A 24998-nucleotide genomic window follows, 5' to 3' on the forward strand; every position below is an offset into this window, starting at 1 on the left:
GAGCTGGAAACAGCACCTGGCCATTGCTCTTTGCTAGCATTACTGTGCCACCATGTGCTGTTCATCCACTTCAGGCTTCCCGTTCCACATTTCTCTGGATTCCCATCCAGTTTCCCTGCCTGCCGCAGCTGGGACCAGCCTTGTATACTCTTATTGTGGTATGGCACTTCAATGAGCTACTTAATTTTGAAAGGTCACTTTATTAGCAGCTCTTCCTCACACAGAAAATTTGCCTTTGTATCATTATTGCCAATCAAAATGGAAATGTGAAGCAAACCCCTATTTCTGAGCAAAGATAAAGCCCCCACTGGCTTTACACACAATAACCCTGCCAATCCTCACTGCTGCACACACTATAACCTTCAGAAAAAGCCATGTGCCCCATCTGCTGTTTTCATGTTAAAAAAGGAAGATGGATGTACTCTACCTACACTCACAGTTTATATAACAGCAGCAAAGGGGAGACAACATGTATTCAGAGAGTTTATTGCCTTTTTTTTTTGCTTTGCTTGCAATTACAGTTATATTTTCTATGTGCTGTGATCTCAGATTGCTTTACGACACGTCAAAAGACGATAAAATAAAGGAATAAATAGCTTCCTCTCCAATCCCATGAATAAAATCAAATCCCAATGAATAATGAAACCTTGTACTAATAGGGTTGTGATTAAGACAGCAGATTAAAAAAAATGGGTCCTATATTGTGCTGAGATTCTTGCCATTCTAGTATCTTTTAGAAGCGAAGCCTGTGATCCCAGCCAAGTCACAAAGAAAGCTGTCTGTCACACACAACGTTCTTGCTTCAGGCATGACAGCCCCATCATTTCATGGGGAGTGGATAGTGCAGGAGGTCAAAATCATGATGGATCAATTAATCCCTAAGGTAACTAGATCCAGGCCAGGGAAATGTCTTGGAAACTAGGACAAAAATGAGACTTTAACTGGCAAAACCTGGTGATTGAATCTGTGGTGCAAGAGCTGTGCAAGCAGGCAGATTTAGCTCATGTGGCAGGAAGCCTGCATTCAGATAGGTGAGACCTAACTGTTTTAGTGGCTTTTACAGATTTTATATTGTTCTAACTCCACCCATGTGAAGGCAGAAAAAGGTTCAAGCAACATGAAATAGAGCATAAGGAGAACACAAGTAAACCAAGAAAGAAAAGGAAGAGGTACCTTTGGGGCAAGGCATTAGCTGTGTTTGTCTAGCTGGGAAAGCGGAAAAACTGGAAGCTGCAGATTTCAGAGGAGCCTGATGTACCTAATTCAGTGGGCAAAATCCACCTCCGGTGCCATTTTGCGCACTTGGTATGTCGTCACTAAGGAGCTAACACTTCAGAAACATGACAGTAGATGAGTTTTACCATACAGGAGTAAAAAGATTAAAGAGCTTTTGAAAATAAGGCAGATAATGGAAGAAAATCTCCCTCTATAATAACACTATCTTTAGATTATGAGAAAGAGCCAAGCTGCTACCAAATACTGAGAGCAGGGCGATAAGCAGGCAGTGCTAAAGAACACAAAACATGAGCAGTTCTTTGCCTGGCTAAGCACAAAGGGAGACGGGACAGATGCGCACAGGCTCGTATTTCCCCAGGGAGAGAGAAGTAGCATCGTTTCCTATGTTGTGCCAGAGTAAGGAATCAATTAATGAGGATGTCTGAAGACAGTCTTTCCAGAGCCAGATAGGAGCCATCCCAGATTTTGCAGAGAGATGAAAGAACCGTAGTGGAATTATGTGGAATCATTTTAAGTACAAAAGGACTAGAAGACAAATTATTTCCTAGATTTAAAAAAAAAAAAAAGATTTAAAAAGTCTAATGGGAACGGACTGCAGAAACATTAGAATTGACTTCACAGTTAAGGTTGCTTTGAAGACTGTACTTCAGACTGACATTCTTGTAAGATAGCATAACAAAGATCCCATTCAGGCCTCAGATTTAGCACAGTAACTCTTCATAGGATGATTGATTTGCCTCTGAAAAATGTCAAGAAAAATATGCAGCAATTTTTGCCTAGGGTTATACTCATAAGGTCTTTAGGGGCAGACTCCTTTTGTGATGAGTACACAGTGCATAGCACAGTGGATGCCGATCCTTGCCTACTGTCTTTAGACTTAATACAAGTAAGCCATACTAGCTAATGCTGCCTTTTTAATTTTTGCTTTGCTTTCTTCACATTTAAACAGCTAACATGGGGTGATTCAGCCTTTTGGCTATGGGAACCAGATAATAATATATAATTTAGACAGCAAGGAGCTGGGAAGGAAAGTTGCTATTATGTGATGGCAGCCTGTGCTGGACAACCTGGAACTAATGTAACACCTGGCCATCTTTTGGACATTGGGTAAATTGGATATATCACTGCTATAATCTACAAATTCAGATTCTGTCTCAGTAAAGGACTCAAAGCAGACCTCGGCAACATCAGCTACACATCTGTGATGTGAACCTGGAGTCGGACCTATCTGGGAAGACAAAAGGGTGGGAAGGGGGCGGGGGGGAAGTGTGTTTTGGAAGAAACTGAAAATGCAACATATTAACCAGTGTCAAAGAAAACTGCAGTAGCAAGACAGCTTGATATATGTGAAACATCAAGAAATTTGCATTTCAGCATGAAATTTCTCAAGTTTGACCTCAGTGAATTCTTTTGTGATATCTTTAATAATAGCCACTGGAATATTTTAAAGTCAACAAAGCAGTACTTCAATCAGCCACCACCACAACATCAGAGTATCCAGATGCCTTCTAGTGCTAGAAGGAGGAAAAGAACTAAGAGGCGCCTTAGAGAGGAACCGCATGTTCACTGTGGTGCTCCTCACCAAGTCTCCTTCCCAGCGCCACCACCACAGCTCTGGATGATCCCACGCTGTGCGATGGCTCAGCCTCGTACCCAAGACTCTAAAAAATGCAGAAACACAGCTACCGCCAGAAACACAGTAATTATACATTGAAGATGTGCAAGCTCATATGTCTGCCTTAACATCAGAATAACACAGTCTAACAGCATTAAATAGCAATGCTGCTCCGATTTCCATGACTTTCAATGTAGTCTGAAGTTTTGTGTCTTTATTTTAATATAAACCCCTGCTGGGAGCAGCAATAGAAGAGGACCCTTAGATCCAATCCTGATTTCACTGAAACCAGCACCAAAACTGAATCTTTTTAGATGGCAGCAGCTGCCTCTTCTTGTTACTGATCTATTCACTTTTATCATTGTGGTATTGGGAACCTCAGTCACAGCTGGGGACTCCACTGTGCTCCATGGTGTACAAACACAGAACAAAGGCAATACCCTGTCTTTAGAGGGCTGATAGCTAAATCTGAAGTGAATGCTGGAGGGACAGAAAAGAGAAGGAATCCCAAGAGAAGAGGCAGCACTATCAGTCAGTATGACTGATAAAACTCTGCCAGCTTTTCTGTAGACACTATTAAAAAGGAGGGCGAGGAAGGACACGAAAAATAATCAGGTCACACTGCAGACATTCAGAAGAAATCCAGCTTCTGCACAAGGGGCGACATGGGACTGAGCACAAAGGAGCTGGTTTGAAAGCTATCAGGCAGGGATGGCTGGGACACGGGCTGAGGAGGCAAGAGCTGAGCTCCAGGCACTGGCCAGGAGCTGCTGGCAAGGCAGAGACAACAGGCCAGCAGCGCTGGGTAGCCGCAGGAGCCTGGCAGCACTGCAGGGCACTGTGTGTCCGCATCCGGACCCCCGCAGCAGGGTGGGAGGGTCGCAGCCTGAGGAAGCCCTGCAGCCACTTCCCACCACCCAGAACAGAAGGGGCTGGCATGCTGCCTCCTTTGGGAGAAGGTCACCAGGGCCTGGGGCTAGTCTGTGTAGAAACTGTATTGATGTATTTTCCCTGCCCCAGTCACATAATTATAATCATGACAAAACAATGCATCTTTTTTGCTTTATTTTACTAATTTAAGCCATTTGCTTTGTGAATAACGTACCATAGATCTGAGGTAGCCTGTGGGGCCAGGTGGTATCTGCCCTGAATGCTGTGTCCCATGTCTAGGACAGGAATTTGGGGCCTTTTCTCCCCACGCACTGCAGAATTACACACCACGACCTTTCACTACGAGTCTAACAGACTGCAAGGACACCTCCTTTTCCCATGGACCCTAACACCTTTCTTGTGTAATCTAAAATTCTTTACTGAACATCTGTCCATGGACTCTCACCAACTGACTGCTCTTCAACTTTATTCATATCCTAGGTAGGAAGTTTCTTCCCACTTTTGCCTGTTTGGTCCTTAGCTGAGTGGACTGCAAGGTCCACATGTGCCTGCCATATCCCCAAAGTGTGCCAATGGGTACTTTCCAGTTGCGAACAATGATAGCATTCCCTTACTCTCCTCATTTTAAAAATCTCTTTAACTTCTTTACTTCCTCATCTTGAGTGTACTGGAAGTCAATAAGAGGCATGGCCCAGTCCTACCTTTACCTCCTTGGCCTCGAGCGCTCAGAAATTGCTGCACGCACCTCTGATTGTCACCCTTACACTTAAAGATAAGAGCCCTAGGGCATCCTTCAGAGGCAGGGAAAAATGCAGTTCAGAGACTAGCAAAGATACACCACGTAGATGCTTCTCAGTCCAGTAGCTCCAAGCCAGTGTCCAGGTCTGAGTAGAATTACCATCTATAAAGAGAAGCCCCACAACAATCAGGTTTACTTCTGACATGAAAAATCGAGCAATTACACAAAAACAGCACAGCAAAATTAACAAGCTATTGTAGCAACTAGTCTGGGAACTCTGAGCAACCCAGCAAGGAAGGAAGGATGTTTTCCTCCAGCCCTCCCGCAGGATGATAATCATGCAAAATTGCCAGCACCAACTGGCACCCAGAACACATTCTGGAATCCCATCCCACCATCAACTGTTAGCACTCAAGCAAAGCATCGCAATTTGAGTATAGTGTGCTGTAGCACTCATAGGTTTGCTTGACTGCTGTTGTTTTTTCTGGACCAAGGGGATACCAAGACCTGGGTCAGGACCCACAACCAGCTCCCAACAGTACTGTTGGGTGAGATTTTGTGGTCACAGCCTGGCAAATACAGAGAACAAAAGGTACTTGGGAAGTCACAGCTCTTGTTTTTGTTAGTTACACTTTTGTAATTCCACAACGCTCCTTCGCTCTGGAAGTGCAATGGGCAAGCTGCATGCTTGCATCTGTATTTTGTACTGTGGTGGTGTTTGCAAGGGATGAGAGCACATCAAATCCCTTCTCATCAGCAATCCTCTGCAGACACCACTGAGTATGTCAGAGGCCACATCCCATGTTCCAGATGTGTAAACTCTCACAAGCTGGAATTGCAGTGAGGCACACCTGGATGCATGCCAGCATTTAAATAAGCTAGTAACATCTGGTCAGGGCTGCCGAGGCACACAGGTAAACAGACTGGGCCAGCCACAGAGCAGCACAGCATACAGTACCAGAGACACGGAGATGCACAAAGCAGCCCAATTAACTCACCAAACTGAGCAGAATGGGAGCCTAGTGCTTTTGAAGGGGATTTGGGCAGGCTAGGATGTCAAAAACTGGAATATTGTACACAGATACCAGAATTCATATGACAATAACCTATACTGTCACTTTATGCAACTCTCCGATACCGATCACAAACTGCTTCTCTTCCCATCCCGCCTGACAGGTCATCTCTGGATTCACCCGGTTTCTCTACAGAGCCCAGGGAGCAGTGATACATTTATGTACTGCTCCAAGGGCTGCTCAGGAGGATGCGGAGTGGCATGTGTGTGAGAGGAGAGCTCCAGGCACCCCTGAGAGCTTGTGAAGGATGTTCCCTAAAAAGCTTCCCGCTCTCCAAGGCACGGCCAACCGTAGCACGCTTGTCTTCTGCTATATGACAGCTCACGAGCGTGGCTGTAGGAATGCCCATATGGAACTCCCAAAGCATAAAGCTACGTTTCAACCTTGAGTCTGAGTTCCAGAAAAACAAAAAGGGAAACTAATGCTGGCTCCCCCGAGAACTTTCTGCCTCTGAAAATCAGAGCTGCCACATTACCACTCAAGAAGAAAGGATGTTTTGGCCGGACTCCAAATTATTAGAGCTTTATAGGCCAAAAGCAAACACATTAAAAGTTCTCGTAAGCCAGCTGGCAGGCAATTATTTAAGCAGCTTATCGCATTCCTTACTATCTACAGTTTCTGAAAAAATTTATGAGGAAACTCTAGATAGCTTAATTGCAATTACCTAGCATAGAGGTGAGAAAGGCCAAGAGCCAGGGAGTGAGGCTGTTGCACCTCAGAGAAAAGGGCCCAATGCTCTTGTCAGACACAAGGGTAAGTGTAATGCATTACTGGCATGAGAGGCCAGGAACACACCAGACCTGTGAAGCTCTGAAACAAAGCGTTGGCCAAATTTATCACACCACAGGGCCACGGTTCCTCCCATTTCTCTACCCATGCTGGCTCCAAGACCCCTGCGACTTGGGAACACAGGAACCCACAGCGTCAGTCCCCAGGATCACAGCGCAGGTTTGGTAAAAGCCTGCACAAAAGCTGCACAGCAGATCTGTGCCTGAACCCAGCAGAGCACAGGACAAGGAAAGGGCCTCGGCTCCCTCTTCTTGCCTCCAGCTAAAGAACAAATGAAAATGAGATCCTACAGAAAGAGCTAACTCTGAAACAAGTGGAAAATACAAGGCCTCAGCTGTGACCAGGAGCCTAACCCAGCATACAGAGGGACAGTATTTCCAAGAGGAACTTGACTTCAGTGCAACCATTAGATATTAGCCAACATTTCCATGCTGTCCTGTCTCCTTCCCATCTGTTCATGCCACTTATTAAACCAATACACACTGAAGACGGTTGACCTTTAGGACGAGGAATTTGATTTCCCAGCACACTGTCCAGCACTCGGCGCTTCAGCTTCAGACTGAACTGAGTGCCCAGGCACCTTTAAAGGAGCGTTAACAGAGCCCAGTGACATTTTCATATGCATGTAAATGTGCACACAGCAACAAGGCAATGACTAGGCTGACAAGCAGACCCAGATGCTGCTTTGGGCTATGTGGGCAAGCAACGCTCCCCCTTCATGCAAACAGACAATAAACTGAAGCGTAGCAGAACAAGGATCCTGTTGTCCAAGCCCATCCCAGGCCCTGGATAAGAACAGGACAGGGTGTTACGTGCAAACATACAATACTGCAAAAGCAGCACAGCCTTGAGTTCGGGGCTGGATGTGTGCCTGACAGGGCTTGGACTGAGTAGGGGGTTAAACGCAAGTCGAAGTCTCAAAGATTTTAGTAAAAGCTGTGGAAAAGGGAATGTTTGAATAAGATTGTCCCCTGCTCCAGGCTATCTTCAGAGAAAAGTAGCCATGTGTTCAGACTTGGCTTTAACTCTGAAATCAACCATTTTTTCTGCATGACCCTCAGCAAGTCACTTTGACTTTTTGCCATTAAGTCATGTTTACAGTGAACGTTTTCTTATTTGCAGTAAAACATAGATGGCAATTGTGTCTCCTTTCATCGCCTGTTTACGATGTGAGCTCTTGATGTCCAGTTGTGTAGTAACTCGCTATCAAGCCATTTTAGCAAGATGCCTTATGCCTTCTTCCAGCATATCCTGCCTTCCAGGCCCATGGCTTTTTCCCTTCCACTCATCCCACCCCTGCCATATCAAATGGCTGACATGAACACTGAGTGCCTGGCAAAGCATTTAGGCGCTGCTTGAATTGAACATTAAATGCATTCATTAAACAGACAGACATTTCTCTTTTGAAACTGAGCACTCGGGCACACTGCAATCATCATTCTCAGTTATGAAGAGCCAGGCAGAGGTTAGAGAGACCACAAACAGAAGAGAGACCCACACAAATCATCTTTTGTTGTGTTCAGTAACATTTGGTAAGGAGGTTAAGACAACCAGCTTTCATTTCCAATCTTTAAGTCAGCATGCTATAAGACCACACGCACAGCATGCAAGCTTTACTAGCTAACTTGCACTTCTCTCCAGATGAGAGGCAACAGGGGCAAAAGCACGCTCATGGAGCATACTTATTTAAAAAAAAAAAAAAAAAAAAAGGCAAGCTTTGTGGTCTTTGTGGTGATAGACCTGCAAAGCCAGAGATTGATTTGCTAGCACTACCTGTGGGTGACAGGATGTGTTGGAATAAAACTTGTACTTCAGACTTTGCTTTAACACAGTCACTTGCAGGGGGAGCAGGGGGTGTAAAGAACAGGGGGATTACATCCTAAGAACAACTGTCAGCACATAACAAATAAATTCAGTCATTTGGACTGATCCAAGCCACGTTTAAAATACTTTATACAAAAGAGTATTGTAAGTATCAGCTGCACAGAGCATACTCATCCCTTTACCAGGTCCAGCATTTTAGGCACTCCCTGCTCAGATGTGCCACACTGAGCACCACCTCTTCATTCTTCCTTCCAGAGCAACGCTCTGCCCCAACCCAGGCACCACAGCCATGCCCCCAGATAAGGACAGCAAGTGCCATCAGGATGGGTCCCACTCAGCAGAGGATGGGACAGCACCACTGTGAATCAGGCTGGATATGAGGCATCAGCCCTCAACTGTATTTATTTTGCAAGTCCACAAGAATTACCACTCAAAGGATACTCAGTTGGCAGCTCCACGCCGTGCATGCAGGGAAAAAAAAAATGGAAGAGATATTACAGCCTTTTAGCAGTCATCCAACAACACTGTTCCAATGAGGTGCTCATACAGTCTCCGCTATTTTTTTGGCAGTGGTCACAGAATGGTTATGCATATAAAAGTACGTGCTAAAGGTGAATTATGTGAAGCTGACATTGTATGTGTATTTAGAAAGCAAAAATAATACATGTAGAGTGGACAAAGCAAGGGAGAAAGAGGGTTGGATGCGAAGCAAGTCTATATAGTGCCATCACCCTACCAAACCCTGCAACTGCCAAGTCCTCGGTATTAGGTCTCACTTTGCGGCTGAAGAAGCGAGCCAGCCTAGCCACAGCACGCCTCGTACCTCTGCAGGCAGCGAGCGGCTGCGCCAGAGCAGGGGCAGAACTGAAAGGCGGTCACTTATCTTTGCTAATTTGAGTGCAGGGACACACTTCCCTATGGAACAGTCCCCCTGCCCGAGGGCAGGTGGTTTGGAGCAGGATCTCTCCCCTTGCAGGAGGAGCGAGCGGTATTTCCCCTGCAATGCAGCACAGGGACGCTGCAGGGAGCACTCCCCAGCCGCTGAACCCATGGGGACATGGGAACCGCAGCACCGAGGTGCAGCAAACCAACACGGAGATGCCCCCAGTGTCCCACCCCGATCCCCCCTGTCTGTCCCGTGGGGCGAGCGGGGGTGCCCGGCGGCACGGCCGAGCACCGGCGGGCGGCAACACCTCCGCCAGGGGGTTGGGGACCCCGGCCGGGGGAGCGGCTACTCCGCCGCAGCAGGGACGGCGAGAGCTCGGCTCGCAGGAGAAGCACCGCAATGGGCGGGCCGAGGCCGAGGCGCACCGGCCGGCGCCTGCCCGCCAGCAGCGCGCTGCAGACAGGTGCGGGGTGCCCGCAGCGGGCGGAGCCGGGCCGGGCCGGGCCGGGCCGGGCCGGGCCGCGACCCGTGACGCGGCGAGGGGCCGGGGAGGGAAGGACACCCCGCCGACCCCGAGGTGAAGGGGTGAGGAGGTGCCGGTCCCCGGGGAACCCCACTCCTACCTGCCGCCGCGCCGCCCGCCGGGCGCCGGTGCTCCCGCCGCCATCTCATACCTGCCGCTCCGCCTCCCCATTGGCCCGTCGTACCACCCCTCGGCCCCGCCCCGCCCGGGGCGCGCATCGCCATTGGCTGCAGCCGGCGCCCCCCCCGTCGCCATTGGTCGGTTCGAACGGGCAACTGCCGATCCGCGCGCACGACGGGGGGGGATGGAAACGGCCGCCCATGCCGCGCGCGGCATGCTGGGCGTTGTAGGCCGGCGGTGGGCTCGGCGGGGCCCGGGTGTCGCGGCGGGGCGCAGCCGGCAGAGGCTCCCCGGGGCGGTAGAGCGGTTCCGCAGCGGGCCCGAGGGCCGACGGCAGGCGGCCAGCCAGCCTGCCCCAGCCGACCCCCGCGTCGGCTGCCCGTGAGCTGCGGCAGCAGCCCGGGAGCCAGCAGCATGCGGGGCCTGGCTGGCACGCTCCCGCTGCTGGGGCGCGAAGCGGGCAAGAAGGTGCACGGGCCATTGTGCCTCCGCTTGAGCATCCCTCATGCGGTAGGAGGCCGTGCGGAGCAGGCACGGGACAGCGATGCCCCTCCTCACCTGCAACCCCTTCCTACCCCCCTGGGCAGGAGCTGAGGGAAGAGAAGGGCACTGCTGAGAGACCAGGGCCCGGGGGGGGGACGGGGGGGGACACGGACACGACGACCAGCACATGTGAGCCGTGGGCCTGTGCATAGCACCCCTGGGGAGCTGTGGAAGTTCTTGTGGCGCCCTCTTTCAGAGTCTCGTGCACACCTGACACTCCAAGACTTAGTATTCAGCATAAAAATACAAGTTGCAACCACTTTATTTCAAGGAAACTTAAAACGTGGCTTACGTGTGACTGATGCAGCAGGGTCTGCCTGAGCCTGCAGAGACCACACAAAGTGCTCCAAGGAGCATGAGTTACACCATAAACTCCAACTCACATCTCAGCTTGAATATTTTTTGTCTTTGCTCACCAGCAAGGAGAAATTAGAGGAACAGAGACTGGAAAAGCAGTTTTATTTCCTTTTTTTTTTTTCCTTTGCGGGTGGGAGCACCTGTCTTGCCCCTAGCCAGGGTCCCTGTGGCCCTGCACACTTGCTGCACCTGGGTTTGCACACAGTGTTCAGGTAGCAACCAAGAAAAGACAAACAACTTTTTAGAAACAAGTGAAACTGTAGATCAGAGTGCTGAGGGGACTAAGAATTAATCTGACATTTTTTTAATTGACTAGATTGCAGCTGGAGTGCTCCCTTGGCATTTTAAACCTCCACACTTAATTATCTTACTGCCAATCATTTTAGCATAAACACCAAGGTTCCTCTTACACTGCTGCCCCTGGGAGGGTTTTCCCATCCCTGCACCTTGGTGTGTGCCAAATCCAGACTTTGAACTGGGGAGCCCCAAAGGTGCTGCAGTGTGGTCAGAGGAGGTGATGGTCCAGCTGGATGCTCCATGGGCACAGCCCCATGGGGTACATCTGTCCCTCTCAGCGGCATGCCACAGTGGACACAACCCAGGTAGGTAGCTTCTAGGCTAAGGAAACAATGATGTTTTCCTTCTCCTCCTCATTTTAAGCCTTAAGGTGGGCATCTGCAACTGTCTCAGCCAGTCCAGGGACCACCCAGCCAGCACCCGGGGCAGCCTGTTTGTCCTGCCAGCCTCTCCTCAAGCGTGCCTAGTACACCTGCAGCCCCCAACTTGGAGACCACCCGCTTTGCAGCTGGTATCTGCAAGGGTAAGAGCCCTTTGTGACAATTTCCTGCACAAGTGTAGCTGAACACACCACACTGTTGGTGCCCACTGTAGCCTGCGGAAAGGAGTTGCATGGTTTAACCACGTGCTGGGTGAAGAAATATCCTCCAGCCACCTCCCAGCTTGAGCAACGAAAGCCAAGCATCGCTCCAGCTCCCCGTCTTGCGCTTCTCTGTGGGTAACTGCAAAATATTTGTGGCTGGTATCTGCAGGAGGCAGGACCCCACATCACCCCTCACCCTGCCCCATAGCAGAGCGCTGTGCTCAGGCTCCTGTGGGCCCCCGAGATGCAGCTCTGCTCCCTGCCAGGGACAGCTGCTGGTGGGGAGCAGGCTTGACTCGCAGCCAGCCTCCCCGGGCAGGATGACGTCTCCTCTCCAAGGGTTTCTATTGCGTTACATGATTAATTAGCTGATTAACAAGATGTTGTTGCAGAAGAATCTGTTCTCTGGACACCGGCTCAGTCGAACACCATCGTCTGCGCTAATGAAACTCTTCTGTTCCACGCAGGCATGCACTAATTTAAGCAACAACATGCAAATGAAGAACAATACAGTGAGTAATCTGGAGCTTTTAAATGAATTAGCTACAGCCTTCTCCAGGCCCTGTCTCCAAGGAGAGAAGAGAAAGCAGGAAGACAGATAGCTCTGGTGGGCCTGGAGCCACATGTTACAGGTGTTGGGGGCTCAGTAGGGGACTGCTGCCTGTCTCCCCCTGTCCTGTTCTCAGGGGAGGGAGGGCATCAGGCCAAGGCTGTAGACAGCAGAGGAAGATGGATGTAGCTCCTGCTGACTGAACATGGTCAGGGGATGCTGCTGGAGACGCCTGTCCCGTAAGCCAGGCTGTGGTCTCCCTTCTGGCAGGATTAGAGCAGCAGCACCTCAGCTGGCCCTGGGGCTCAAGGGTCCAAGTGAGAGCCCTGGGTGGGGAAGCAGGAAGGGGACAGTGCTCCTGACAAGGCAGGACAAATACCAGTACAAGAGCTCCTCCTCCAACCCCAGGCTTTTAAAAGGATCTTGGAAAAAAAACAAAAAGCACATAAGAGAGCCACAAAACTGGATTTGCAGCCTCCCGAAAGAAGCCTGCAGTAAGAGGCTGAACAAGCACAATCCCTTTAGCTTATTAGGAGACTGAGAAGCGTTGCAATACCAGCATGTAAGCTACCACAGTAGGAAATGATAAAGGACTAAAGGCTTTTTAATATAGAAGGGAAAGCCAGCTATGTTCACAAATATGTGTTCTTTGCACTGTGAGCAATGGGACCTGTATCCACTACCCTCGGCTCCATTCCCTTCAGCATGCTTTGGCCAAACACCATATTTTGGGCTCAGTGCAGAAGTAACTGGGCAAAAACAGATGCTCAGGCCAACCTGAGATGGCTGGGCAGCTAAAAAGGTCCAGGATTATTTGCGCTGCTCAGGTCTAGCTGGCAGGAGGTGGTCAGAGCAGAGGAAAGGGTGTCCCTCTGCTCTCATGAGTAAGGGAAAGGGCAAGGGAGGGAGGTTTGCAGTAGCAGTTTTCCAGCCAATTTGAAGAAATTTGCAGCGAACTGTTCCTGTCCCGCAACCAGGCATGGCTGATATGGGAAAAGCTGAGGCAGGACAGAAACCAGTGGCAGCCGAATGGCAGACATTCCCCCCATGGCACAGATCCCCTGGCCCACTGTTTAGGGCAGAAGATCCTACCAAAAGGGAGTTTGTATAAGAAAGCTGGTTGTAAGCAAAGGACTTCACCATCTCTGGCTTCTTTCTTTGGCCAACTCCACGACTCAGCCCTACTGCACGCGTGCCAGGAGGGCACAGGACATGGGCGCTGCCTCACTGCTCTGTGCTGCAGCATTGCTCCTGGCAGCCCCCAGGCAAGCCCCATGCAGGGGAGAAGGCTCCGGCCCCAGGTCCCTGGCTGATGCCGGCGTGAGCCCTGTGGGGCACAGTGCTGCAGCGGCAGAAGGACCCGCTGCATCGGGGCAGCAGGCAGAGCACAAGGGATGCAGCGTGCACAACTCTTAAGGGAAGGAGAGGATGAATCTGGGCTGGGTAGGAACAGTGGGTATTTATCAACATAGAGAATTCATTACACGTTACTTGCTCTCGCACACACGCACACACCTGCACCAGGCAACCCAGCACCTTCCTTCAGGCACAGGAGGGCAGGGCTTGGGCCATGAGTCCGTAATACGGCAGCGTGGCTTCCCAGGGAGTCTCAAACACACGCAGGCCACCTTCTGCAGAGGAGTCCCTGCTGCTCCACTCACAAAGCCCCTGTCCCCCGGTGCCCAGAGGCCACAGGGTGTTGTCTGTCCTTGGGCAGGTGCAGGCCGAGCTCCTGAGGCTCCTCAGGGGCGCTGGGCCTTCAGACGGTTCTTGCGGCCAGCCTTGGCTCCGCGCTGGGCTCCCTTCATCAGACCCTTGAACTGGCCCTGCATTTTCGCCCGCTTCCTGGAGGGAGGAAGGAGCAGGAGGCTGGGTTAGTGCGGGCACCGGGCACACCTAATGCACAGGGATGCTCCAAGCTCTGCAAGGAGCGGCGCAGAGGCTGGCAGAGAGCTCCCAGACCCACAAAAAACCTATAACAACAAAAAGCAGGACCAAAGCCAGGTTTTGGCCCCATTCCCGACCCCGTGCCCTTCCCGGCTAGCCTCACCTTCTGTTGAGTCTAGCTCTGTTCAGGGGGATGTAGGCGTAGGGGTCAAGCTGGCCCTTCTTCTTCACGTCGCCTTTACCTTTCTGTGGGAGATAGTGACATGGGAGAAGATGCAGCACCAGGGGAGATGCATGCGTCCCGTTCTGGTGCAGCCCTGCCACCCGGCCATCCCAAAGACTATGTTGCAGCGGAGTGCCAGCTGAGTACATGGCCCTGGGAGCTGATTTCCCACCCAGATGATGCTACAGACACCTGCTTTGAGCGGTGAGTAGGAACTGGCCATGGCAAGGGCAGGACAGCGACTCCAACATGGGCTGGAAACGTTCACAGGTCCCGAGTATCTGGCAACTCCTCTCGGAGCAGAGATCCCCTTCAGCCTTGGTGCTACTGGACCAGATGCCCAACAAACAAATGGTGCTTCCTGCCCCAGCAAAGCCCCAGGCATCCCCCCACCCAAACCCTGCAACCCCCGGGGTCCTTCACCTTGGATCTGTACTCCGCACCGAAGGCTGGCTCCTTGTCCAGCTGCCGGTGGATCCCAGAGCCTCCAGCTGGAAAACAGGGAACGTGTGTTGGAAGGGGGTCCCAGGGCTCCCCTGTCTCACTTCCAGGCTGGGGGAGTTGTTCCTGTTTTTGCCTCCAGCTCTTGGGTGTGATGACAGTAGAGAAGGGTGACCATTTCCCATGAGCAAAAATCTCTGCGCCAGCTACCCTGGAGCAGCCCAGCAAGATGGGTACATGATTCTGGCACCCTGGGGAGCCCCAGACTGGGCACAGGTGGAGGACTTACCTCTGTACTGAGGGTAGGTCCTGGCCTCAGGTTCGTCATCGTCTGGCTCCTCTCTGAACCGACGCTTCTGGCTTTTCTTCTGCAGAAGAAGGCAGCGGGGACCCTGCAGCTGGCTTGTCCTTACAGTTCTGCCCTCCCATGGACCCCTGACCCCCTGCTTCCTCCCATGGGGGCGCAGAGACCTTCCAGACTGCCTGCGCATGTCCCTGTCCCCAGCCAGCCTCCCACCCGCCTCCAAGCAGCTGGCGCTTGCCCGGTGTCCCCACTGGCCTCTTGGGCAGAGCTGCAGCTGCCGCGGCACAGGCGGCGGTTTGGCACAGCCGAGTTCCCCCAGCATCTCCTCAGGACCATGAGCCCCGTACTCACACTGCGGAGACCCACATCTTGCAGCACATCTGCCATCTCCTCGTCCGCTCCTACGGTACAGGACAAGAGGGTCAGTGCAGGATGTAGGCGCAAGAAAGCCCCGGTACTGTGCCAGCCCCTGGCGTGGGCTGTGGGAGCAGGGTGCCCCTGCCAAACCAGCACTGGTGGTCGTGTCCCCTCTAGCACCCTCCTGGTGATGGAGAGGGCTGCCTCCCCTGGGTGGCAGTGGCCCAGAAGAGAGCCACTGGGTGTGACACGAGGCCACACCAATCCCTGCCGCTTCCACCCACATCCCTCCCCAAGCTCCCACATACGGGTGGGCAGGAAGAAAACCATTCGGAGTACCAGAGCAAATCTACTGTAGCCCCCAGCCAGCCCAGGCAGTACCTTTGGCTTCATCATCGTCCACCTCCTCCTCCTCTTCGTGGATGATCAGGCGCCCGTCCTCAGACACCTGGAAGTCATGGCTCACTCCTCTGGACCGCTTGGGGCCTGGCTTGGTGGCTGCTCACAGAGAGATGGGTCAGGGCCTGGGTAAGGACCCACTCCCAGGGGCAGTCATACCCCCAGGGCCCCTGAGCATCACACCAGCTCCTGCCCCGTCCATCCCACCCCAGCCACATCCGAAGCTCCGCTCCTCACCCAGCACCCGCTGGGACACGTTGGGGTCCAGGAAGTTGAGGGGCTCATCCTCTTCCCCTTCCTTCAGCCAGGCCTGGCCCTTCTGCCGTGCTTGCTTTCTCCACTCCTTGCTCCGCTGCCGTTCCTCCTCTTCCTCCTCCTCTGAGTCAGCCAGGATCTCCTCCATGCTGGGCAAAAGGCAGAGAGGATGATGGAAACGGAACAAACCCAGGGGTGCAGACCCCAGCCTGCCTCACAGCACACAGCAGCCCTGGAGATGTCCCCAGCATCTCTAGAGGCACCAGCTGAGCCGATCTGACAGGGCTGCTCCTTCTTCACCCCTGGCCCATCTTCACCTGTCTCCTCTGGGCTGTGCTGGTGGTGCCTCCTCTTCATCCGTATCCGCAGCCGCCTGCCTCAGGGCACGCTGCTTGCGACTCCGGGCTTCCGCCTTGCGGATATTCACCAGCACCTTGTGGTAATCAGCCGGCAGCAGCCCCTTCACCAGCTCGAAGCTGAAGAGCGCACAGAGAGCGGTCAGTGCCCACCTCCTCCCGCACAGCTTCCCAGCGAGCTCCCTCGCTGTCCGAGTGCGGCTCCAGCGCGACCCAGGAGCCCTTGGCTCACCCAAACTTGCGGATGAACTTGGTGAAGAGGTTTCGCAGCTTCATACGGAAGTGGCGTCTCATGTCGTCCGAAAGGTTCCCCAGGGCCTCCAGCTGACAGGACAGACACCCTCGAGACCAAAGCACCCCTGCCCTGGGCACCCAGCCTCCCACCCTTCCCCTGCACAGCCACCTTGCTCACTCTGCTGCTGTCTCCCCACACCCGCCCCAGGCAGGGCCGTGGGGAGGTCTCCCCGCTTGGCAGGGCCGGTTCATGGGGTTTCTCTGGCAGGTCCATGCCAGCATTCAGGAGAGGGACCTCCTCACTGCCTTCTCTGCCACTGAGATCAAGGTTGTGCCCCTGGCTCCTGGGCAGAAGCAGGGTGCAGCGGGAAATGCCCCCGGCTGCCCAAGGCAGCCCCAGCTCTGCCCCGCCACCCTCCTCAGGGCATCCCACGCAGGATCTTACCATCGCCTCGACGTGCTTGGCCAGCAGCTTGGTGTCCACCAGCAGCAGTGTGACCTTGAGGAAGCCCAGGGCCGCCTTCACCACGTCCCGTGTGCGGGAGGCCAGCAGCAGGCAGATGTTCTGCAGGAGCTGCTCCACCACGCTCAGCTCCAGGTGATCTGCAACCGTGGCAGGGCTCAGCCACAGCCGGCCTCCTCCCGGAACCCACCTTTGCTGGAGGGTGCTGCCTCATCCCCCTGCGCTGCCCCCGTCCCCCCAGCCCTCCTGCTCCCACTCACCTTTGAACTCAAAGAACAGGCGGGTCAGCGCCAGCACTGTGCAGCTGATCATGGTGACCGAGCCCGTGAGCCCCGCGTAGACCAGGAGCAGGAACCGCTGCATGGCCTCTGCAAGAGAGGGATGACTCAGGCCTCCGCTCGCCCCCTGCCCAGCAGCATCCCTGGCCTGTTTCAGCGGGGTGCCAGGCATGGGTCCAATCCCCCTGGGGCCGGAATGGCTGTGGGGCTGAGCAGGCGGAGCAGGAGGTCACCTTGGGGGGTGGGCCCGAAGCGGATGAAGGCATGCCCCATCTCCACGAGCAGCATGAAAGCGTTCTTGCGGGCCCCCACTGAAACCTCCTTGGTGCACAGGATGACCTGGAGGCACACGGGCACGTCACATCGCTGCTGCCACCCCTGCAGCCAGAACCAGCTGGGTCCCCCCGGGGACCACGCTCACCTCCGGGACCAGGGCGGTGACGAAAGGCTCGTGCTCTGCGGAGAGCTGCTTCACGATGTGGAACAGGCACTTCAGCCGGGGCTGGGGAAAGAAACAGCCCTGCACTGGTACACCCAGGGACGTACAACCGGCTGCCCCCGCCGCCCGCCCCATCCTCTCCCCTCCCAGCAGTGGCTGAGCTTGCCACCGCAGCCCTTGCTCTCACCCTCTTGGCTGGGGATGCAGCACTCTTGAGCGAGTCCAGCAGCGCTGTCTGCAGCTCCTGCAGGTGGGAGCGGATGAAGGCCTGGCAGGGGGCGTGGGGGGCGGCACACACCTCCTCCAGCACGCGGTACGCCTTCTTCTGCATGCCGCGCTCCTTGCTCTGCAGGGACAGCCAACATGCCCCCGCTGTCAAGGCAGCCCCTCGCCACGGTGTCTGAAGGGACCCCCGCAGCACCCCACGCAACACAGCAGAGACCTGTCCCCTACAGCAGCTGCTCAGCCCCGCAGAGTGTGGGTGGCAGCAAGCAGAAGGTGCCCCACTGCACCCCCTGCACCTGTCAGGGCTGCGGGCCGAATCACCTGGAGGGAAGGCTGGATGGTGCAGTACAGGGAGCCCAGGGACTGCTCATCAGCGTAGGGTGCCATTGCCACCACCAGGTCCAGGATGGAGAGTCTGCAGCAGAGAAGGACACACAGGTGGGTAACTGCAGCATCACTAACATTGCCCAACCAAGCTGGGACTCCGGCTGTGAGTCTCATGGGATGCACGAGAGTGGCACATTCCACACAGGACAGTACGAGTGCCCTAGTGCTGCTCACCAGGAGGAAGCCGGCAGCTTTACCCATTAGCACCAGCCCCTGGGTGTTACCTGGCAAACTCGGAGCTCTCGGGACTGGTCAGCTTCACACTGGCTTTCTGCAGGAACCCGCACACCATCTGCAGGGCAGGCACACAGAGCAGGATCAGAACTGACTGAAGGGAGCGCTTTTACAAGAGTTTGCAATCCACCTGGCAAATGCCTTGCCACAGGACTTTGTGGAGACCAGAAGCACCAGCGGGTCCAAAAAGAGCTGGACAAATTCACAAAGGGCTCGTGTATGATGCGCCAGATGCGGCTGCAAGATTGGGAAATCCCAGAGTGCCAGCTGGGAAGGGCTCCCTCCCCATGAGGGCAGGAAGGACTGCTCTCTGCTCAGCTTCTGTCTTCCTGTCCTCTCCAGTTAGGCACCCACCACAGCCCCATCAGACTGGGTCTGGCTGGGAGATGCTGGCCTCAGCCAGCACAGCCTGCCCCACTGCCCCAGACACCCCTCACCTGGGGGTCGGTGATGGTCAGGTAGGCACGGACAGTGTCCAGCACAGAGCGGCGCTGAGCACTGCTGCCCCCATCCTCCTCGGGCTGGCTGTACACGTTGAACAGGATGGGGAGGAAATTTTTGGCAAAGCGACCCACTTCTGCCCGCTCTGCATCTAAGGAGAAGATGACAGGGCAGTACAGATCAGTATCTCCCCTCTCCAGGTCACCGCAGGGGACAGGGACCCACGACGAGGGTCTGTCTCCCCCTAACCTGTCTCGCAGCCTTTGTGGATGAGGGTGCGCAAGGCCTGGCACACGGTGGGGCGGAGGTCTGGGCGCTCGCTGATGGCCATGCCCAGGGTGCGGGCCAGCCCCTTGAAGGCCCCCAGCACATCCGTGGGGTGGGTGCAGAAGCCGGGCAGCAGGGTCCAGACCTGGCAGGCAAAGGAAGAGGTGGGAGGCCAGCACCCTTCACTTGAGTCACCGCTCCCCAGCCTGGCACCACGGGTACGCCACGGCAGGGCTCCCGGGCACTCCTTGTTACCTGCCACTGCAGCGTGTCGTAGATCTTGGCCTCCACGCTCTTCCCAGCCTGGGTAAACTCCAGGGCTGCAGAAGAGAAGGGGGAGATGAGCGGAGCAGCAGAGGTGGCAAAGCCCCGCTCCACCCCAGGGGAGGGAAGGGAGGTCCCGCAGAGCACCCTGGGGCTCCTGGGAGCACAGGACCGCACCTGCTGGGACCCCCACTGTGCCACCCTCCTCACCTCTGCTTTTCAGGGCGGCTGCCAAGGGCAAGAAGTAGCTGGTGAAGAAGCCGAGCCGCGCGCCCTGCACATAGTCCCGCAGCACCGGCAGGAGCCAGCTGCGGGGGAAATCCAGCGTCTCCCTGGGGAGGAAAGGCACGGGTCAGGGGAGCGCGGGGCACTGCCGGCATCAGCCCCTGGGCACAGGGCACCTCCATCCAGCCCCAAAGCTGGGCACAGGTAGGCTCAGCGGAGCCAAACTTCTCCAGCACAGCATGGGGACTGAACAGGAATGTAACAAACAGCTGCAAAATTGCTACCCCATGACCGTACTCACTCTTTGCCATCGATCTCCAAGGGCACGGCTTCCAGCAGCACCTCGGGGCCCATGGTGCTCACGGCAGCCCCCACCGCCTGGTCCACTTCAGCGGTGTAGGGGAAGTGTGGGGAGAGACGCAGGTCACACAGGGACCGGAGACACTGCGGGGACAGGGCAGGACGGTCACAGAGGAGCCATGAAGACAGGTCTGGCATGTGTCGCTCACTGTGCCTGCCCAGGGATGCCAGCTGCCCTGCGTGTCCCCGTGCCGACTCCCAGAGCTGCGCACACCCTACCCACACACAGACAGGACAGCAGGCACCAGGATGGCCCTGCTCCACAGCTAGAGAGGGCAAAGCAGCCCAGGCAGCAGCACAGCCACCCCACCTGCCTCCATGGATGAGTCTGTGCCCTCCCAGCCTGGCTTACCTTCCTCATGATGGGGTGGCACTGCTTCCCACAGGTCTCAAAGAAGACCTCCAGCACCCGCAGCACCTCGTCCCACGCCGCATGGAAACGGTATGTCAGGCCTTCCTCCACCGATCTGGGGAGGAGAGAGGAGACGCTCACGCTGGCAAGGACTGACCCAGCAGCAATCAGGGTACACACCAGGCCTGCCAGCCCCCATCGGGGACCAGGCAGAGGCTGCTCAGAGCTCAGCCAGGCCCAGGCAGACACAGCCTCTCCCTCACCGCTGCTCCTCACCTGAACATCTTGCACAGGTAGGCGGCAGGGGCTGGAGCAGATGCAGAGACAGTGCCCAGGTCCTCCATGTGGGGAGCGACGCACTCGCTCAGGAGGGTCTGCAAGGGCAAACAGGGAAAATGGGACAGCAGCGGGCCATGGATCCCCCAGCCTGGCAGGCACAGAGAGGCACACCACTCCCCGGCAAGTCCCAAACCCCTGGGCAGAGCCCCCCACAAGGCCCAGGGCAGCCAAGTGGGGAGAGGCGCCTGTGTACGGTACCTCCAGGGTCTGCGCCGCTGCCGACACCACCTGGGAGTGTGGGGAGAGGAAGCAGTTCATGGCAGCAGAGAAGAGCCGGGGCAGGTGAGCCCAGCACAGGTCCTTCTGCAGCCTGGAGAAGAGAGACCGACCGGGTGGGTGAGAGACCAAGCAGCCGCCTCTCCCCCTGCCCAGCCATGGCCCCTGCCCACACCTGCCCAGGTTGACGTGTGCCCGCTCCATGGTGGACAGCCAGGTCATCAGCGGCTGCAGGTCACTCGTGCTGGGCACGTAGTCGTAGAGGGCCTGGGGAAGCAGAGGGTGGGTGGGTGGGTGCCGTGGCACTGCCAGCCCCGTCCCTCCCCGCACTGGCACCCCACACTCACGGTGATGATCTGGGCGTTGAGCTCAGCTGGCAGGCAGGCCACGCTGGCCTGGGCGCTGAAAAGGCTGTGGAAGGCTTGCATGGCACATGCTGTCACCAGCTGCAAAGGACACAATGTCAGGAAGCGGGGGGCTCTGCTTTGCAGTCACTGTCCCCTTACCCAAAGCAGGCTCTGCCCCGGGAAGCCCAGCACTGCTGCGACTGAGCCCCATCTTCAGCCTCCCTCTTCCACAGCAGGCAGGCCAGCAAGCACCAGCTGCCCTGGGCTCCTCCGTGTTTGCATCCTGCATTTCCAGGCTCCCAGCCAGCAGCTGAGGGGGTCTGAGCCCTTCCAGGGCGCAGCTGAGGGGGAAAGGCGCTGCCCTCGCCATCCCTGGCGTGGGGATACTCACCACGTGGCTGAGGGTCATGACTCGGAGCAAGGTCTCGCAGCAGGTCTTCACCACGGCTGCAGGGAAGCAGGGCAGCAGGTCCCGCAGCAGGGCGAGGACATGCAGGGTGGTGGTCGCCTCCTTGGTGCCTGTGGGAGCAGAGCAACTTCTGAGCCTGTGGCACCCTGTGGCAAAGCCCTGCCCAAGGCAAAGCCCCAGTGACAGCTCTGGGGCTGACCCGCGGAGGCGGGGTGAACACCCCCTTGACTTCTGGGAAGAGCAGAGCAACATACAGATGGCTGAGAACCCTCCAAAACACCTTAGGTGTCCCAGAGGCATCTGATACCCTCCCCAGCAATCCAGGGTGCTGCACCCTCCCCTCTTCCCTTCAAGTCCTTATTCTCCCACGGCTGCAGGGCCCCCCGCACTCAGCTGCAGACCCCTTGCTCCAGCGCCCCACACCTCCAGCTTTTTCGATCTCCTGCACGCAGAACTTGGCAGTGGAGGGTGCCGCGGGGTGATGCTCAGGGGCTGCGTCTCCAAACATGAACTCACTGCCCCTCAGGACAGAGCACACGCCGTACTGCGCCGCTTTCCGCACCTGGGGGAAGGAGAGCCCAGGTGAGCAGAAACCACGGACCCTGGGGGCACAGCCAGCCCCAGCAACGAGCCCCAAAGGCAGCATCATCCCTTGCCAGGGGGACCAGGCGCTCACCTTGGGCTTGGTATGAACACAGAAGCTCAGCAAGCCGTGATAGACCTGGAGGGTGACGGGGTAGCTCCAGGCTGCCAAGTCCTGCTTCCGCAGCAGCGTGGCCAGGCAAGAGAGGACCTATTACAAGGGAGCAGCAGGGGCATTAGCATCACCCCACAGAGACCCCCCATCATTGCAACGGCCTGAGGCCGAGCAGCCAGCACCACCCTACAGCAGCAGCCTCGACCCCAGCTCTCAGCAGACCCCCGGGCAGAGCTGGCACGGCTGGCTGCCTCTTGGCTACTCACCCATCGCAGGGCAGAGGTGGAGCTGCTGCAGGCCTGTGAGGACACGATACCCATGAAGGCTTTTGAGGTGTCTGAGAACTTTTTTATGAGCACAGGGCTTGGGACCCTGCCGGGAGAAGGGGGCATGTCAGCAGTGCGAGGAGCAGGCAGCCGGTGGCAGTCTCACAGGGAACCACATCCCCAGCCCGCCCTGGTTGGGTCATTTCCCCAGCCCGGCAAGGGGGACAGCACCAGCCCCTCTTCCATGATGGGACCAGGTAGCTCTCCCCACTCCTTTGCCAGCCGCTCACCGCTTTAGGACGAGGTTGAGCAGGTAAGCGACAGCAGCCAGCGACTCAGGGGACTCCACCGCCTCCAGCGTGGTCATCTGGGAACAGAGGACGGGTGAGCGAGAGGGACTGAGGGTTCACACCAGGCCAGCCCTTCCCCAACCCCAACCCTTGGGGAGCGGAGCAGAGAAACCAGGCGCATCTGGTTTCAACCATCTCTGCTGAAAGACACCCAGGGCCTCGGCTACGAGCACAGCACCTTCCTCCACCAACCCTCCCGAGAGCCCACCCATGCTGCCAACAGCAGCTCCCCTCAAGCCTCCTCCCCACAACTGTCACTCACCAGCGCAGCAAAGTACTCCGTCTCGCTCTCCTTCCCCCCCCGCGAGCGGATCACCTCTGTCACAGCTGCCAGCACGGCGCAGATCTATGAGCAGCAAGCAGAGCAGGTCAGCACCCTCAGCCTCACATGCGGGGGGGCAGCCCCCACCCAGCCCTGCTCCTGCCCGTACCTCTTTGTGAGCGGCAGAGTTGGACTCCCAGAAGCGCTGCACCTTGCTGAAGGTGACGTTGGTGCAGTCGCTCAGCCCGCTCAGGAAGGTGCCGGAGGACTTCTCCGTGGCGGCCTCCCCAGCATCATCCTCCTCCATACGGAGCTGAGCGCTGTCACTCGTCCGCTCCAAACGCAGCGACCCCGACTGCAGCTCATTGTGCAGCTTCACTGCATCCACCGTCAAGTTACTTTTCTCTGCCGGGGTGAAGAGATACACTCAGAACTGCAAAGTCACATTGCTCCGCCATTGACCCCGAAACCTCCCACGGCCCCCCTGTCCCCTCCCAGCCAGATCGGCTTGGCTGGAGCTCATCTCCAGCATGCGGGACACAGATGCTGCTTCCCCCCGATGGGAGAAAGCACAGCAATAACTGGAGAGAGCTCCTCACTCCTGTGAAAACAAACCAGAACACAGTCCAGCCATCTCCTCTGATGGAGGAGAGCATCACGTCCTCACAAACATGTCCTGGTGTACCAAGGCTTCAATGCTGGGGTGCAACTTGTACTCTGCCCCATTTATCTTCTTCCACCCAGAGCCCTGGCAACCAGACAGCCCAGGCACACGCTTCATGTCCCTCCGAGTCCCACACCAGCTTGCAACCAGCTGCAAGAGGACAGTACGTGCTGCAAGACATGTTTCTTTATCTGCAGGAGAAAGATCTCCTTGGCCAGCAGCAGCCCGGGCTGTGAAACATCACCCGCAGACAGTGATGCTCTGAGGTTTGTCTTCCCCATCATGCAGACTTCTGGACAGGAGTCTGTCTCATTCCTCTCTGTGCCAGACGCCGCAGCAGCACTTACAGGTGTGGCCATGGGCTTTTGGAAGCCCGACTGGCTCCTGCCGGGAGGTCACGCTGCTGGGACAGCACGTATCCTGGCAGCTGCGGGCAGGGCCCCGCACCGGGCCCCGGCAGGGTGACAGGCATTGCTGCATGCCGTGCCCCGTTTCACTCTACAGGCCCGGTGTCACGATGAAGGAAACGAGGACACGCTCGTTACGCCGCGGGCTCGGTTCTCCTCCCCGGTTTGCTGCCTCCCCCTCCCGGGGCTGTAGCTCGGGGGTCAGCGGCTCCGGGCCCTCCCACCCCCGCCCCAGCTCTCGGGAGCCGGGGACGCAAAGGCTCGCCCCGCAGCCCCCCCCGCGCCCCTGCAACCCCCGCCGGCACGGGCCAGGCACAGACAGGGAGCTGCCGGCACCGGGGGCCGCTGCCGGCACCGGGGGCCGCTGCCCCCCCGCCCGCACTCCCTGCCCTCACCCGCGGGCCGGCTGCAGAAGCGGCTGCGGGCGGCCAGGCGGTGCTGGCGGGTCTCGGGGTTGCAGTCGCTGCTGTGGCCTTTCCGCCACCGCTTCAGCTTGGCGGCGGCGCCCGAGCGGAGCCGCCCGCTCCGCGCCATGCTGGACCCGGCTCCACGTGCCGCCGAGCCACGCCACGCCCCCCTCCCCTTCCGCTTCCGGCGCTCGCCGCCATCTTGAGTGAGGGCGCC

General features: G+C 56.2%; 1 protein-coding gene across 3 annotated transcripts; it reads right to left on the bottom strand.

Moving 5' to 3' along the window:
* Positions 1-12574: 12574 nt before the first annotated feature.
* Positions 12575-24923, bottom strand: RRP12 (ribosomal RNA processing 12 homolog). Of its 3 annotated transcripts, XM_050899324.1 has the most exons (34): positions 24770-24923; positions 23473-23708; positions 23304-23387; positions 22982-23058; positions 22692-22797; positions 22405-22521; positions 22152-22290; positions 21711-21838; positions 21320-21418; positions 21148-21239; positions 20955-21066; positions 20694-20791; positions 20418-20532; positions 20007-20149; positions 19691-19812; positions 19472-19536; positions 19199-19361; positions 18946-19100; positions 18499-18566; positions 18209-18302; positions 17850-18008; positions 17645-17725; positions 17457-17562; positions 17206-17313; positions 16928-17085; positions 16481-16572; positions 16210-16368; positions 15875-16041; positions 15620-15736; positions 15233-15282; positions 14867-14945; positions 14560-14627; positions 14077-14159; positions 12575-13871 (listed from the first exon to the last, which is right to left on the bottom strand). In XM_050899324.1, the coding sequence occupies exons 1-34, from the start codon at positions 24906-24908 to the stop codon at positions 13769-13771; spliced, it is 3882 nt and encodes a 1293-aa protein (XP_050755281.1). In that variant the 5' UTR covers positions 24909-24923; the 3' UTR covers positions 12575-13768. The 3 variants fall into 3 exon arrangements, with proteins under 3 accessions (XP_050755281.1, XP_050755283.1, XP_050755284.1); XM_050899326.1 differs by lacking the exons at positions 22692-22797; positions 22982-23058 and having other exon boundaries at positions 24770-24908; XM_050899327.1 differs by lacking the exons at positions 22405-22521; positions 22692-22797; positions 22982-23058 and having other exon boundaries at positions 24770-24908.
* Between the last annotated feature and the right edge of the window lie 75 nt (positions 24924-24998).

This window comes from Gymnogyps californianus, chromosome 6, assembly GCF_018139145.2.
Source record: "Gymnogyps californianus isolate 813 chromosome 6, ASM1813914v2, whole genome shotgun sequence".
NCBI lineage: Eukaryota > Metazoa > Chordata > Aves > Accipitriformes > Cathartidae > Gymnogyps > Gymnogyps californianus.